Here is a 16,565-nt window from a genome sequence, read left to right as displayed (position 1 = left end):
AGTATAATATGTAATATTTAAAGCCAAGTATTTCTTTCGGTGCTTAACCTCAAAAATTTGTCAGGTGCATTAATTATTCACCTTATTCAATTGATTAGTGCCCTTCTTTAACCTTATTAGAAATTTGTTTACATCCCACAATGTATAAATGACAAATTTTACTAAAATGGATAACTCACTTCAATTCTTAAAGTCCACTGAATGGTGCCAAAAATCTCCCTTAGTTAAAAGAGAAACAAAACTCTAAATGATTTGTAATAAGAAATAGAGGGTATGATAAATATCTGAACACACCATTTTAGTTTCCTGCCAATGAACTTTTTGTTTGCTTGTTGTTTGTTTGCTTTTTTCCCCTTTAAACCAGCATGTTTCATAACAGCAAAAATGCCTGGCTTGAGTCTCTTCTCCCCCTTCTGAATAAAATCAAGAAGGAGCCAATATTACATAAGGGCCACACCCCAGTGGAAGTGGGGAATCGCACACTCTGCCCTGAGGGACAGGACACTGTCCAGGACAGTTCACCTCATGTCCCAGAGTGATCCAACCTGCTTATGCTCAACTCCATTTCTATCCCCAACCTCTGTAACAGTTCATATTTGTACAGAAACATAGTTAAGGACAGTGGGCAAAAGAAAATCAAACCTACTGTGTTACCCATTTGTGTTTGCTTTACGCTTACTCAATTATTTGGGAGTTCTACTTAAACAGGATCTTAAAAAAACACACTGTTTGATTCAATCTAATGAGTATTCTTATGAAAGTAGGATTTTTAGACATTATTACAGCAGAGTTTTACAAAGTAACTTTGGATTGGCTCCGCAGTATATCTAAATATAGCCAGTTCTCTGGACCCATTGGCTTCAAGCTAGCTAGCTAGCTAGCTCGATCTAGATACAGTGAGATAAATACTTGTGTGCACGTGCATTCTGATATTCTGACATAAGATCCTAAATACCAAGAGAGAAGGGACTAAACTGTATGATTTATTTCAGCTTTAACTTATGGTTTTGAAAACCACATAAACAAGTAAAGTCTGTAGGAACAGAGAACATTGATTATATTCCTTCCATTGTACTATTTACCTTTCTTCAATATTAGAAGGAGCTTCTTTTTTTCTAGAAGAACTGACATATTTATATACCTCAATGAAAAAATAGGAAATTGTTTGTAAACCAAATAGAGGCATTAACTCAGAAACAAGAACTGCTCTTGGGCTCCGGCTCCACCACGGATGAGCTGTGTGACTTTTAGGCCAGTGTCTGGACCTTTGTCAGCCTCTTCATCAACAACAGTGGCATTGTAGGGGCACCTGCTCTTAGAACCACTGTCATGGTGACATGAGTTCACAGAGTAAAGCCCTGAAAACAGTACTTGGCACAAACAAGTGCTGGCTAAGTGCTGGTGGTGTGTTTATCAGTTTACACATTTTTTTCTGGAATAATAGGTTCGCTTGAAAGGCCGTTGGAAGTTATGAACCCTGTCCTAAGGAAGAGTCCTGTCCATACCTCCTGGGTGGCGGTTACCATCTTAGGGGGTGCGCAGAGCCCCTGAGACACATCTCGGACGCGAAGCATCCTTCTGCTGCAGCGAGGGGGATTTGTGCGTCTCAGAAGGAAACTAATCCGGGCCTGTAGCAGCACAAGAGCCTTCACTGCCTCCATAGTTCACACAGAGAGTCTGATTTTTACATAGTTTAGGAAATTTACTCATTGCCACTCAGCTAACGAGGGAAGGAAACTGGAACCTGACGTGAAAATTTTGGATTTTCAATCCAGTGTCTTTCCAGGATATTGTTCCGAATGTATAATGGGAACCGCCCTGCTGCCCTGTCCTCAGTGGGGATTTCTCTCCTTGGAATTGTTCACACAACACCTGCATTGCTTGCGTGTCCGTGAAACATGCAAGGGCAGCGAGCAAGGCCAACGTCGACCAAGGTCCAGGCAAAGTAGATTCAGTTCAGTAGTTTCACTGCTGCCTCCTCAGCACTTTGTACCTAGTAAGGTAGTTGGCTTAAAAAAATTCTTTTGATGTTTGTTTATTTTTGAGAATGAGAGAGACAGAGCATGAGCAGGGGAGGGGCAGAGAAAGAGGGAGACACAGAATCGCAAGCAGGCCCCAGGCTCCGAGCTGTCAGCACAGAGCCCGACGCGGGCCTTGAACCCGTGAACTGAGGGATCATGACCTGAGCTGAAGTCGGATGTCTAACCAACTGAGCCACCCAGGTGCCCAAGTAGTTTGCTTTTTATGAATGACGATGATACCATGCCCTGCCTTCTGTTGTAAAATACTATTTGTCAGAGTTATATAATATTTTTAGAACTTAAGTATCATTTAACACAAAAGTTAATTTATTTAAACATAAATCCAGAATAGCAGCATATATGGATGAGGGATGTGACCAGAATTCTAGCACAGCACAAAGAGTTGCTGTACTTTCATCAATTATATAAATCTACGTAACCTTCTTAGGAGAATATTGCAGTATCCAGACATTTATTCTTGTGCACACGTGTGTGTGTGTTGCAAAGTGTACAAAACAAAGTTAAGATTTTCTTTTGCTGTGCACTGTGGCAGATGGCGAAGATTATGCGCGGACCGTTCATGAAGTTTGTGGCACACGCCGCTTCCTTCACCATTTTTCTGGGGCTGCTGGTGATGAATGCTGCTGACAGATTTGAAGGCACCAAACTCCTTCCCAACGAAACCAGCACAGATAATGCAAAACAGCTGTTCAGGATGAAAACGTCCTGCTTCTCATGGATGGAGATGCTCATTATATCCTGGGTAATAGGTAAAGACCGATATTGTGTCATCTTTGTTTTGTTCTTTTTTTTTTTTTTTCACAGCTTAGCACTTTGAATGACACTGATTCCTTCACACATCAGCTATGCAAATACATTCCGCACGATACAGTGCATCATTTTCTGTTTTTAAAACACAGTTATCTCGGGTTCATTATTGGGGCACAGCTTTGTCACATGCCATGTGCTTTTTAAGTTTCCAAGAAAAACCCAGGAGGAAACAATAAGATAGTATTAATTGAATCCTGCCAGGGACAAAATACTCCCATTCATGTTTTGGGAGAGCTAGGACTTCAGATGTCACAACGACTGCATGATTTTATGTTGAGATGTAATGGGAACCAAAGCTAATAGTCATTCACATGTATTGAACATTTATTATGTACCAAGAACCGTTCAAAGCCCTTCACATGCCTGAACTCACACACTCTCCCTGCACCTCGGTTTTGTAATCTGTAACATGATACCAGCGTCTATTTACAATGTTCAGGTGACGATTGAGTAATTTCCTTTAGCTCTCCCAATGACAGGTGAGGCAGAGGGAAAGCAGTCTTAACTAATACACTATTTGTCATCGGAATCAATTGTACACATGGCTTGCCCTTAAACATAATGCAAACGAGAAAGGTATTTCAATCGGATTTTACGAATGAATAGATTAAATAGGCAAGTGGTGCCTTCGTTAGGTCAGGAGGATCCTGAGCTGAATGTGACCCAGTCCTTGCAGCCAGGAGAGTTAAGTGTGGGGGTCAGGTCAGTAAGTAAATCAATAATGAAAACCACTGAGACAGATACTGTAATTGAGACACGATTAGGGTACTGCGAATGTACACAGACTGGACATCTAAGTCTAGAATGGGGTGGGCTGTGGAAAGGGCAGAGAAGGCCTCCCTGCACGGTACCTTCCATCTAAGACTTTGGAGATGAGGTAGTGTTAGCTGGGCAGAAGGTTTTGGGGGAGTACGGACGCTACAAGGTGTGGAAGCATTGCATGTGAAGCTAGGGCCTTAGGGTGCACCAGGCACCCTTAAAATGTAAGGAGTTAGGCAGGTGCCTTTGAGGGCATGGGTGATGGCAGACGGTGAGGCAAGATGGCTGGGGGTGGCTTTCAGCATTGGTGATGGCTCTGTCCCATCTTAGCCAGAGGACGGTGAGTATGGAGGCTGAGAGCCCACCGCTGGCTCCCTGAGAGCAGGGTGAGGGTGGAGACTCGGGCCTCGGGGAGTGGGTGGTGCACTGTGCCCATGGAGGGAGAGATGTGGACTCCGCCCTGGACCACTCGGCGGTGCTGCACTTCTCTGAGAGGGAGAGAACGGAGGGACGATCACCATTGGTGCCTGGAGAATGAGAAGCTGATGACTAAGTCTGGGTCGTAGTTGCCTTTGAAGTGCCCTGGGGATTTTCAGGCGAAGATGCCCACCAGATACTAGAAAATACAGCACCCCGGAGAAATAGGGATGAGGGCTTACCGTGTGAATTACATCACCGAGGGTAATTAAGCCTTGGATGAAGAAGAAGAGTGTGATTTTTCACTACTTCTTTTCCAATGTAACTGATATTTACCTTATATCACAGAACTCCAAGAAATAAATTACATTCCAACTTAGAGCATTGGATTTAAAATAAGAACAGTCGTTTGGACACTGCCTTTATCTTAGTAAACTAACCGCCTATGTGCTAGTGTCTGTGTGTGTGTGAGTATAAAGTATGTAACACAGTGCTTGGCACGTAGGAGATGTTTAATAAATTTCAGGTAATTATGGTTATTAGACTTTTCATTGAGAGTGTCTGTTACTTTTATATAGGAGTGGTATTTCCTACTGAAAACAAGATAAGATTCTAGTTCAAGATGACACTTTGAAAACATTCAATTTTGTGTAAGGGGATTAGATATAATGAATGTTCATTTTTATCCTTTGTCACATATAATGCACCTCATACTAATATTTTATTATAAACATTAGAAGTTTTTCCCTTCTCACTTAGAAATCTAAACCAGGAATGTTATGTTAACTTTTAATGTTATGAATACATTTTCCTTAGAACTGCTGGCCCAGCACCCTTTCTACCTGAGATTCCCAGATTCGCTCACAGGGTCTGTTTAGAGGAAAAGCGAGAGCAGGCAGCTTCAGCATTACAGCATTAGTCAGACTTGTGTGTTGGTTTCTGACGTGGATAATCGTTTTCTTCTTGGAGTTGTTCTGGAAAGAAAGCTGTTGCGCCTTCTGGAAATATTAGTAAGAAATGGCCTATTTGGGTCAGCTGCTGGGCTTGAGGCCTTCTGTTGTTCGCAGAGGCAAATTTATCCAGTTTTTACTGGAGACGAACTTGGAATGCTGAATTATGGAACTGAGCTGCAGGAGAGCTTGATGAGGCTGACTGGCGAGCTGAGACCCCTGAGAGGGGGGTGCGGCAGGAACACAGTGGGGGAGACGTGCTGGGTGATGCCGATGTGCAAAGGTCCCGGGGGGCGCTGTGCGAGCCGTCTGTGTCCAGACCACATCTGAGTGCCACACGCGGGGGGGATGATGGAGCAGCTCTTGAGGAGCCTGGGAAAGACCACTCTGGAGGGTGGGGGTAAGAGGACCCTTATTTATTTGGAGAGCCTCATCTGAAGAGAAAGAAGATGAAATGGGGCTCAGGCTTCGTGGTAAACCGGCCTTTCCTGGGGAATAGACAGAATGAGCACACAGGTGGTTCTGTTTTGTTTCGAGACGTTTAGAGGCAGAGGGAGTTCGCTCATTCTCTGCTCTCGCGGCAGATCCACACTGAAGCGATTCTTCTGAAAACCCAGCTCTGGGACGGGCAGCCTTCGGCAGTCTGGCCACCTGTCTCCGGCTCGACACCCAGGTAGAAGTCTCCCCTGCCCCGAGAAGCTGCCCAGGCTGGGGGGTTCTCAGCTGTGCCTGGCAGCCCCCAGGGCTCCTTGGAGTGAACAGGACGGAAGCTTCCTTCAGGCAGACTAATTCACTGTGTTTTGTTTTTTAAGCTTTGGTAAGATGAGGTTTCATCAAGAATTCTATGTCTGGAGAGGAAAGGTGGAGGGCAGGTGGGAGAGGAGGGGGAGAGCCTTCCTTTCCAGCCTTAGCTCTTCAACAGAACAAAGTAAGTTGGAAAGGTCTTGGTCTGACATTTGAGGCCCTTCAAAATCTGCCTCCTTCCCACCCGTCCAACCCTAAATGCCACGTCCCCACAAAAGCTGCAGTCCAGCAGGACGGAAGGCCCTACACAACTAGGCTGGATGGCGTTCAGAGGTGCCTCGGCCCCTGTGCTGCAGGCACTCCGCATTCCTGCAGCCTGCAGAGGGACAGCCTGGAGGAGGCTTCCCTCACTCCTGCTCACTGTGTGCCTGGGGGGTGTGTACCAGCACACAGGCAGGAATTCTTGTTTTAACCTGACCCACTGGCATAGGTGTGAATCCAGTCCTAGATCCCTCGGACCTTGGAAGCACTCAAGTAAGTAATGAAGTTGTCTTCCTCTGTGTGCGCAGAATGCCGGTTTTGAGAAAAGCCCACGGTAAGCTGTGTGTGGGCTCTGTGATAGAGGGTCATGACGAGCGTGAGGATGTGGGGCAGGTGCTTGCTGGGGAGGGGAGGAGATGAGTTTCAGCCGGGGGACTATGACAGACTTCTTAATGGAGGTAGGCTTGATCGATCATTGGAGTTTGGGTTATATTTCTGCAGATGGCTCTAGAAGTAGGTACAATGTTGGAAAGAATATCTTAAAGGTAATGGTGTAAAGCAACATCTTGTTAACACAGTAACATCCTTTAAATTAAGCTAAAGTAGGGGCGCCTGGGTGGCTCAGTCGGTTAAGCGTCCGACTTCGGCTCAGGTCATGATCTCACGGTTTGTGGGGTCCAGCCCCGCACCGGGCTCTGTGCTGACAGCTCGGAGCCCGGAGCCTGCTTCCGATTCTGTGTCTCCCTCTCTCTCTGCCCCTCCCCCACTCGCACTCTGTCTGCCTCTATCTCAAAAATAAATAAACCTTAAAAAAAATGAGAAAAAAAGATAAAGTATGTGCCAGTCATAGAAAATTTAAAATGGTAAGTGCTCAATAAATATTAGGTGTTATTTTTTCCAAGTGCCACATGCCCTGTGCATTTTACACGCATTATTTAAGTGTTAAAACAACCCTATGAGGTAGGTACAAACCACTGTCATCCCCATTTTGCAAACCGAGCTTTAGAAAGTTTAAATAATGTGCCAAAGATCACACTGCCAATGAGTGGACGAACGGGGTCCCAAGCCACGGCACTCCGATCCCAAACCTGTGCTCCTAAGCAGCATGCTGACTTCTTGTGAGAGTGTAGTGTCTTTACTACTCCACCAGCAGGAGGTGACCATAAATAATATGCTCCTGTGACTCTGTGCAGTCCTATATGGTGCTGGTTTTAAACATAAAGTCGTAGACTCTATGACACTTTTTACTCCTTTACCTAGCATGTCTAAATGTTTATGCCATAAACATTTTCCAACAAGTCGTAGGCCGTCCAAGAAACACAGGCAGAGACAGGGTTAAATGCCAACAGTTTTGCTAAAGGGCGTTCACTGAGAGGGAATGGGGAGGGGAGTGAGGAAGGGTTCAGGGGCTGTCAGACGGGGGAGGCAAGTCTGATCCTGAGGTAAGAGGGCAGGGAGGGAAGGTCTGATACAAGCATCTCAGATGTCTATTCAGTCTGAGGGCAGGTCAGCAAAGCTGGCAAGAAATACTTGAGCCCAAGTCAGGCATCGGAGAAGCCCAGGGTCTCCCACGAAGGGGTACCTTCAGTCACCAGCTGGAAGCAGCCTTTGGGGAGCATGGCCTTGGGGGAAAAGTGCCCACGGTTCCAGAATGCGGTTGCTGAGGCCCTTAGCCAATTAAATTCCTGTAGTTGGAGGTCTGTGAGGTCTGTCCTTGTGGCCACTACTCCATAGTAATTAAAATATATATTAAATGGCTGCATAATACTCCATCTGGGGAAGTCCACGATCACTTAGGTTTTACCTGTGTGAGCAGGTGTGTTTGGATGTTTTGGTTATTATGAAGAGTCCACCGTGAACATCTCATAAATACACTTGTTATGTATAGGATCGATGGATACCAAAGATTGTTTGGACACGCTTGAACCTTGTCAGATTGCTTTTAGGTGATGCGCTGATACTGCTGGACTGTGGCTTTTGTGGGGACGTGGCATTTAGGGTTGGACGGGTGGGAAGAGGCCAGATTTTGAAGGGCTTCAAATGTCAGGCCAAGACCTCTCAAACTTACTTTGTTTTGTTGAAGAGCTAAGGCTGGAATGAAATTGAATTGGATCTATTTTAACCCCTTTCCAATGCAGGCATGATATGGGCCGAATGTAAAGAAATTTGGACGGAAGGCCCCAAGGAATACTTGTTTGAGTTGTGGAATATGCTTGATTTTGGTATGCTGGCGATCTTTGCTGCATCATTCATTGCGAGATTCATGGCATTTTGGCATGCTTCCAAAGCCCAACACATCATTGATGCAAATGATACTTTGAAGGACTTGACCAAAGTCACACTGGGAGACAATGTGAAGTATTACAATTTGGGTGAGTTTGTAGTGCACAGTCAACTTAAGTTAATAGATATGCAGAGTTTTCTGATGAAAGGAAGTGACTAGTAGCTTGGCTCCTGCTCAGTTCTCACAGAACTACTGGCATCTTCAGAAGCATCTGTGTGAAGACGTGTGCTTTTGGCTTCTCCCTTCCTGATCTCCTTGCCGGCTGGATGCCTCCCACTCTCTCTCCTCGATCAGTTGACAACTACCAAACTCCACTGGGAATGCCTGTCTTAGGTCTTAGATTTTTTTGTTCTTCTTGTCTGGTAAAAACAGTACACATTTGAGTACCATTTCCATTCAAAACACATAAACTGTGTGACAGCAAGGGAGCTGCTGGTGTCTCTGGATGGCTCCTGATACACGACACCACAGTTTCCCTGCCAGGCTTCGAACCTGCCAGGCAGATGAGAAACAAAACAAAGCGATAGAGGCTGGAGCGTGGCCTCTAATACCAATCAAGTTCCAGGCAGATGACAGAGTCCTGGGTCTCCTAGCCAAGGGGCTCGGTGAAATTTCCCTCCAGAATCAGGCAGGTGCATCCTTTGGTCTCTGGACAACATGGGTAGGGCAGTCCCCCCCAAGGCAGGAATGGCAGCCAATGGTGGTGTGAGGTCCCTTAGCGGAGGAGCAGAGGAGGGTGGAGCCGAAGCAACTGCGCTCGCTCGCTCGCTTATCTGCTGTCCCAAAATAGGAGTCAGATGAGGTGATCCACCTCAGGGTGGGGGAGGGCGAGGAAAGAGATGCCTTTGTTTGCTGAGGGAAGACCCTTCCTTGAAGAGACCTAGTGGGTGGAGAATAGACCCCTTGTCGGTACTTACTATAATGCTCCGATAAGAAATCTGTTAACATTCAGTTGACATCTCCGTGGGTTTGTTGGCTGGATCACATAGAGATCTTTGTATTTTTAAAATATTTACTTTAATGTTTAATACTTTTTCATATACAGAATTCTAAAAAGTCAAAGCTATCCATACATTGTACTAACTTACTGTAAAAAAGGAAACTGCTTTTATTAGTTTCTTGTATCCTTTACTAATTTTACTTCCCAACAAATAAGCAAATACAAATCAGCGAATCATGTTTTTCCTCTTTCTTACGCATTGTTTTGCATTTTTCCTCATAATGGTTTCTTAATTGGGTTTTGATGAACCCAATGAACTATTGGGTGAGCTATTGGGTGAACTAACCCAATGAACTAATATTGGGTGAACTATTGATGAACTAATATAATAATGCCAGAAAATTTTTAAAAATGAATAATTACTACATTTTTATGGTAAAAATACGTATTTGGGTGATCAATAAAAATGACTTCTAGTTGAAATAACTGCACTTTGCAAGCCCCAAATTGCATTATAGTGTAATTACAAGTTTAAGATTAAATAATTAATGCTACCAATTATGGAGCACCAAGCACTTCCTGAACACTGACTATCCATTGACTTAATGAATTTGCAAGTAGATGAGAGAAGGTGGAGTGGTATTGTCTCATTTTTAAAGATGGGAAAATGAAAGTAAGAAAAGTTAAATAATTGTACCTGTTCTTCTGGTAGGGATGTGTGTGCACGTGTGCGCGCGCGTGCGCACGCACACACACACACACACACATACACTGGAATTTTTTCATATGCTGAGTCCCTAGTTTTAGCTCTTAACCATTTTGCTGTATGCTTATGGAAAATTGCCGGCAGACCAGGGGGCTCATTTTCTCAGTATATTCAGAAGCTCCCATATACCTGACCCTTACAGAAGCCCTGTAAGATAACAGATTTCCTTTAGAGACTTGATGGCTGATGTAATTATATTTCTTTAGTAGCAGAAAAGAAGTTGCCTGAGTAAACAACTTAAAGAAACTCATGATAACTCTTGTGTTTTCTCTTTCCTAGCCAGGATAAAGTGGGACCCCTCTGATCCTCAAATTATATCTGAAGGTCTTTATGCAATTGCTGTAGTTCTAAGTTTCTCAAGAATAGCTTATATTTTACCAGCCAATGAAAGCTTTGGACCTCTGCAGATATCACTTGGAAGAACAGTGAAGGACATCTTCAAGTTCATGGTCATATTCATCATGGTGTTTGTGGCCTTTATGATTGGAATGTTCAACCTCTACTCCTACTACATTGGTGCAAAACAAAATGAAGCTTTCACAACGTATGTCATCTTGGATGTTTTGATGATGGAGACTGCAGATTAATTATAGGATAGCTTAAATGTGTTCATATGTGTCTATGGGATAGACAATGTTTCAGTGAAGACTTCCATCTCCAGTTTCTCTTTAGCAATGAGAGAGGATTTTTAAATTAATTGGAAGAACTTGAAAATATAGGCACCTTCCTACCATTAAGCAATACTAGTTAACAGTTTTAGTGCCAGTTCTTCTGGGAAAATACCTCACTCACAACCTTTCATTATCTCTATTTCACAAAAAGAAGAAACAAAGCTCAGAAAAGTTCAATAATTTGCTGAATTTCACAGAGATGCTAGTGTATGGACAAGCCAGGCTGTTTGTAACCTCTTGTCCATGACTCTGGAATGCGTGTTCCTACTTGGACAGCCTTCTCATTAGAGGCTCTTGGGGGGGTGGTGCACAGGGAGAACAGCTTCTTTCCTAATTCATTTTGTCAGATCTTCTCATTGAGAAGATCCTGGTTATCAACCCCAGTTTCAACTGAGGTTCACCACGGCCACAGTGGTTTTTTGTAAAATATGCTTAGAATAGATTACTCAGATGTTAGGTGGTCCGTGTTCCAATATGAAGCATCAACTGAAGCATAACCTGTTGTTAGCCCTGTTCTCATAAAGTGCAGTTTATCAGAGAAATGAAACCAGCTGGGTTAAGCTGGGCTTAGCATTGGTCAGTAATTATGTGTAAAGCATTGAAATTCCTACCTAAGACTTGTCAGTGATTTTGGTTACAGCGTCTATGTTTATATTGTCACATTTTCCTTAAGACACACACTGCTATTATCTAATTATTGGATGTGAGTAGAAGTATAGATGAGCAGGAAACCTAATAAGACTCTAACATTGTATTATTTTTATTAAGTAATACATTTAACACTCCATTACCAAAGCTATGGATTACTTATGTTAGTATCTGTGGTTATGAAGTTATGTTAATAACATTTATTGAGTGCCTATTATGTGCCAGATACTGAGCTGACTGGTTCATATGCACAGTATGACTTCAGCCCTGCAACCTTCTGGGAAATAAAACCTATTGTATTCATTTTACAGAAAGGAAAACCGAGGTTCATAGAAGTAAAGGATTTTCTCATGAATATTTAGTAATTTGCAAACACACAATCAGCTCACTTTTATTATGGTGTTATTGTCATTTATACACTGTATTATTTCCTTTCTCTCTTTATTTTTCCCCAGAGTTGAGGAGAGTTTTAAGACACTGTTCTGGGCTATATTTGGACTTTCTGAAGTGAAGTCGGTGGTCATCAACTATAATCACAAATTCATTGAAAATATCGGTTATGTTCTTTATGGAGTCTATAATGTCACAATGGTCATTGTTTTGTTAAATATGTTAATTGCAATGATCAACAGTTCATTCCAGGAAATTGAGGTATGATTTCTGTACATGTGTATAGTCTGTGACTACATGTTTTAACTTACGCCAGGCATCAACTCCTCATTGGTGGTGAAAATATTGGCTGTGTTTCCTTTTGTTCTTTGCCTGTTTCATATAGTTGTTTGTCCAGTAATCTAGAAAATTTTAACTCTTTGGTTCCAAATGCAACATCAATGTGTGTGGTGGGTAGTAGGTCATAAGGAGGAGAAATGTCAAATTCATTATTGTTTTTTAAAAAAAACCTTAGAAATACTATATCAGCTTGAATTTACATTTTATTTTTAAAAATTGTTGCTTACAAATACCACCAGTGTTCAGATCTTTTTTGTAGTGATTTTCGAAAGTGACCATTTCTCGAATCTGGAGTGGTAATACAAACTTTTATTCCAGAAATTTTGGAATGTGTCCCAAAGTAATCAAACTTATGATCTTGTGTCGAACAAAAGAGTGAATAATTTTTCATAGTGTTCTTTTCAGAATGTAGAAAAATCCATTTATACCTTTCAGGGTGTTTATAAACATAAGCACATTCTGAGATCTGTAGTTCTCTAAGCCTGATAAAATTTCAGACAGATTTTGGAGAGAGTGTGAGTAGAACCTTAACATTAAAAAAATCTTGGAGTGGTGTTTGGGGCCTGAGAGTGTTTGCAGGCACCATTGCTCCTGCCTAGGTACACAGTGTGGGTCGCATCGCAGTAATTCAGTTTTCACATCTCTCTGCTGAACTGACGTGTGTGTTTGCACAGGACGATGCTGATGTCGAGTGGAAATTTGCAAGGGCCAAGCTTTGGTTTTCCTACTTTGAAGAGGGGAGAACATTACCTGTTCCCTTCAACCTGGTGCCAAGTCCAAAGTCCCTGTTTTATCTCTTACTGAGGCTTAAAAAATGGATTTCTGAGATGTTCCAGACCCATAAAAAAGGTTTCCAGGAGGATGCAGAGATGAACAAGGTAATTTGACTTGATAATTTAAAATTATGTTTTTAAATGCTAGGATCATTTAAAAGAAGTGTTCCATGATGACACGTCCGATCATTGCCAAATGAGCACAGTCCTTTGGCTTGTATCTACTTGAGAGGAACACTTTGGACATTTCCTACTTAAAAGAATACAGGAAAAATTCATGAAATGTAACTATAATAATGTATTACATTGTCTGTAGAGGGTACTTGAAAGGAGAGCTATTGTGGCCCCATTTTTGCTGTTGTGGCCACAAGCCCCACCTCATGTTCAGTTCACACAGCCTGGTAAAGCATCAGTAGCTTGGGGGAATTTGACAGACTCTACCTTCTTCACTGAAAACTTAGAAATCAATTACTCACATGTAATGTGTGAGTCTAGGCTTGGCATTAAGTAGTTCAAGGAAGAAAGATCTAGGGTATTAACTGGAAACAGTTATGCAGGAAGCAATCTCAAGAAACATAGAAGAGGTGCAGTGTTTAGATGAGGGTTAGCAGTATATTCAGAAGTGTGGAAAGTTGTGTGCCACTGTGTATGGAGGAGGGGCAGTTACCCTGTGCAGGAACTCTGCTGGTGCAGAACCACATCCAGGAGAAGCAATGAGAGATGGATGCATTCAGAGGAGAAGGGCCAGCATGGGAACAGGTGCACGTAAGGCGTCATATGATGGGGAGTTGAAGGACTTGGGGATTACGTCCAAAAAAGGAGGATTGAAGGGGAACAAGGCGAATATCTTTAGAACTCTCAGTTTTGACTAGGGGGTATACTTGTTTTTTGTCCCTTCAAAAACAGGGAGAGATGCCATGGGCAAAAGTTGCAAATAGTTCAGCTGTAGTTCTATTTAAAAACAAACTTGTCACAACAACATCTGTCCAGGGGCGCCTGGGTGGCTCAGTCGGCTGAGGGTCCAACTTCAGCTCAGATCATGATCTTGAGGTTCGTGAGTTTGAGCCCCACATTGGGCTCTGTGCTGACAGCTTGGAGCCTGGAGCCTGCTTCATATTCTGTGTGTCTCTCTCTCTGCCCCTCACCTATTCACGCTCTGTCTGTCTCTCAAAAATAAGTAAGCATTAACAAAATCAAAGAAAATATCTGTCTAACAGAGTGGGCTGTCTTGCAAAGTAGTAAGTTCCCCATCATTGCATGTAATCAATAAATGCTGAATGACCAATATTAGGAATTTATAGAAGATATTCCAACGGTGAGTGGGCGGTTGAGCCAAATGATCGTAAAAGTTTCTAGCCATTCTATCACTGACAGAAAAGGAAATATTCTAATTCCTGCTCTGCTTGCCACTCACCATTTGGGGTTCTCAAATAAATAATAAACTCTCCGAGCTTTAGTTTCTTCAACTGTACTATGGGAATAAAAATTATATCTACGTCATAAAGATCAAATGAGTATATAAAAGGACCTTGAGAATTATAATTTTTTTAATGTTTATTTATTTTTGAGAGAGACAGAGACAGAATGCAAGTGGGTTTGGGCAGAGAGAGAGGGAGGCACGGAATCTGAAGCAGGCTCCAGGCTCTGAGCTGTCGGCACAGAGCCTGATGCGGGGCTTGAACTCACGAGCTGTGAGATCATGACCTGAGCCGAAGTAGGACGCTTGACCGACTGAGCCACCCGGGCGCCCCAGGACCTTGAGAATTATAAAACCTGCTTTAAATGTAGTTATTACTATACTGTGTGAAATTTTGGAGAAACAGGCCATCTATAGCACTCTTCTGGATGTCTAACTTCTAGAACTCAGTGGGTTGATGGCAGGAATGTCCCTCCCTTTACTTAATACTCCTTTACTTACATTAATTAATGGAGTTTACAGTTCTGATGGAAGAGCAACCTGAGAGAATTCATTGTTCTCACCAATGGGAAGCACCCAATAAGAACGTTTCTCTTCTTGAAACTTGCTACAGAATCAGACCAGATGGCTTTTAAGATATGGAATAAAGAATGAAATTGTTTTTGTAATTCTAAATGAAGAATTAGCAATTGTACTCATCTTACTATCTATTTTTAAAAGAGAAATGAAGAAAAGAAATTTGGAATTTGGGGAAGTCATGAAGACCTTTCAAAATTATCCCTTGACAAAAAACAGGTAAGCTCATATTTGAAAACATGAAGTCATATGTGTGTCCAGGCTTATCTTTTCAGAAAAAAGGACAAATGTTCAGAAGCAATTTCAAGAAACAGGTAATATATACATTAAAGATTTTAATTGTGTTAATAATGCTTCAAAGATCTGTTATTGAGTGACGGAAATAAGCTTATGTCCAGTTAATCAGAAGAAAGAACTGTGTATGTCTTTAAGACAGATATTAAGCATATATGTTTGGGTACTTGTGGGTAATGAAATACAGGGATAGTGATGTAAAGCAGGAAAAATTAAACTGATAGAGGAGCGTCCAGGACCCAACGGAGATCTCATTCACTGCCCTTGAGCAGTGTGGGGTGGGGGTGGGCATACACACATCCAGCAGAGCCTCTCTACCTGTCGGTCATTTTCTTCACCAGGGCAGGGTTGCCTCGGAGCAGTTGGTGCTGGAGCTCCCAGTCAGGCTGGCTGACTTTTTTGGTCTTTTTACCTTTCCCTCTTTCACGGTGAGCCAAGCCCCACAGTCTAAGACCGTTTTCTACCCCCTGCTCCTACTCCCTGTTACCTGTCACAGGCATGATTCTGAGCACAACTCCTACTTCTTACTGTGTCTTGGCATTTGGTTCCTAGAGGACTGACATAATGCAGCCGTCTCCTTTACTTTTCCTTGCCATGTAAGCTTGTGATGAACAGAACTGACGCCCACAGCTTGCTTTTGCTTGATACATTAGCTACACTCCTGGGAGAGTGCTTTTACAGCACACGTTTATATTTCCAGTCAAGTTTGCCTATTGTTACTGAAGTGGGTTTCCACTGGAATGTGCTTGGCCCTGATAGGGACTAAGAAAAACTCTCACGGTTCCTTCTTTCTTACCAATTTGTGCAACATTTGCTCTCCTTTTCATGAAGTCTACTTCCAAAACAACGCTTAAGTTTCCATTTCACTCAGATCTTCTGACTCCCTGAGGACAAAAGTGGATAGGTTCCACCAACATCACCTCCACACGTGCTCTGGGTGCACCATAGAAATCAGTGGAATGAGCCACATAAAAATACTTTTTGAAACAAAGTGAGAAGACCTATTTATTATCTTTGGTTATATCCTTTAGCTCTGAAGGTCCCTGAATTGGCTGCTAGCATTAGCTTTTCAGATAAATTCTGAGAGGCCAGCATAACTCAAGTCCCATCTCTGCCACACTGTATGATGCATAAACCTGAAGACGCTGGTAACTTCCTGAATAACCGCTCTCTTCGAGCTCCAGGAGGGATCACTTTCAAGTTGTCAGTTGCAGACAGGCTCTGGCGTCCTATGCAATAGATGTCATTTTAGCATTTTCTGTCTGTTTGGCACTGGGTTGAGTGACATGTGCAGATTCTTTTTGTTATTAGTCACATATAACTGATATATGTTGATTTTGTGCAAATTCCCGATCCTTTTCTCCAGGCATATTGAATTAAAATTTCTGGCATTGGGGTGTGGAAGTGTGTACTTTAGTTAGGCCTTAGGATATTCTAAGGCCCATCTGGGTGTGGGAATCATGGGAATCACAGAATATTTCATT

At 42.6% G+C, this 16,565-nt stretch overlaps 1 protein-coding gene across 8 annotated transcripts in view; it reads left to right on the top strand.

Moving 5' to 3' along the window:
- TRPC6 (transient receptor potential cation channel subfamily C member 6) overlaps positions 1-16,565 on the top strand; it is a 129,273-nt gene that overhangs the window by 97,190 nt on the left and 15,518 nt on the right. For 7 of the 8 annotated variants that reach the window (XM_030331421.1, XM_030331423.1, XM_030331420.1 and 4 more), the window contains 6 exons: positions 2,575-2,791; positions 8,122-8,355; positions 10,253-10,517; positions 11,748-11,943; positions 12,696-12,899; positions 14,932-15,006. In XM_030331421.1, the coding sequence (XP_030187281.1) occupies positions 2,575-2,791; positions 8,122-8,355; positions 10,253-10,517; positions 11,748-11,943; positions 12,696-12,899; positions 14,932-15,006 (1,191 nt within the window). The remainder of the gene's footprint in view (positions 1-2,574; positions 2,792-8,121; positions 8,356-10,252; positions 10,518-11,747; positions 11,944-12,695; positions 12,900-14,931; positions 15,007-16,565) is intronic. The other variant, XM_030331422.1, reaches the window with a different exon arrangement.

This window comes from Lynx canadensis, chromosome D1 (assembly GCF_007474595.2).
Source record: "Lynx canadensis isolate LIC74 chromosome D1, mLynCan4.pri.v2, whole genome shotgun sequence".
Lineage (NCBI taxonomy): Eukaryota > Metazoa > Chordata > Mammalia > Carnivora > Felidae > Lynx > Lynx canadensis.
This window is presented reverse-complemented; position numbering and strand designations above follow the sequence as displayed.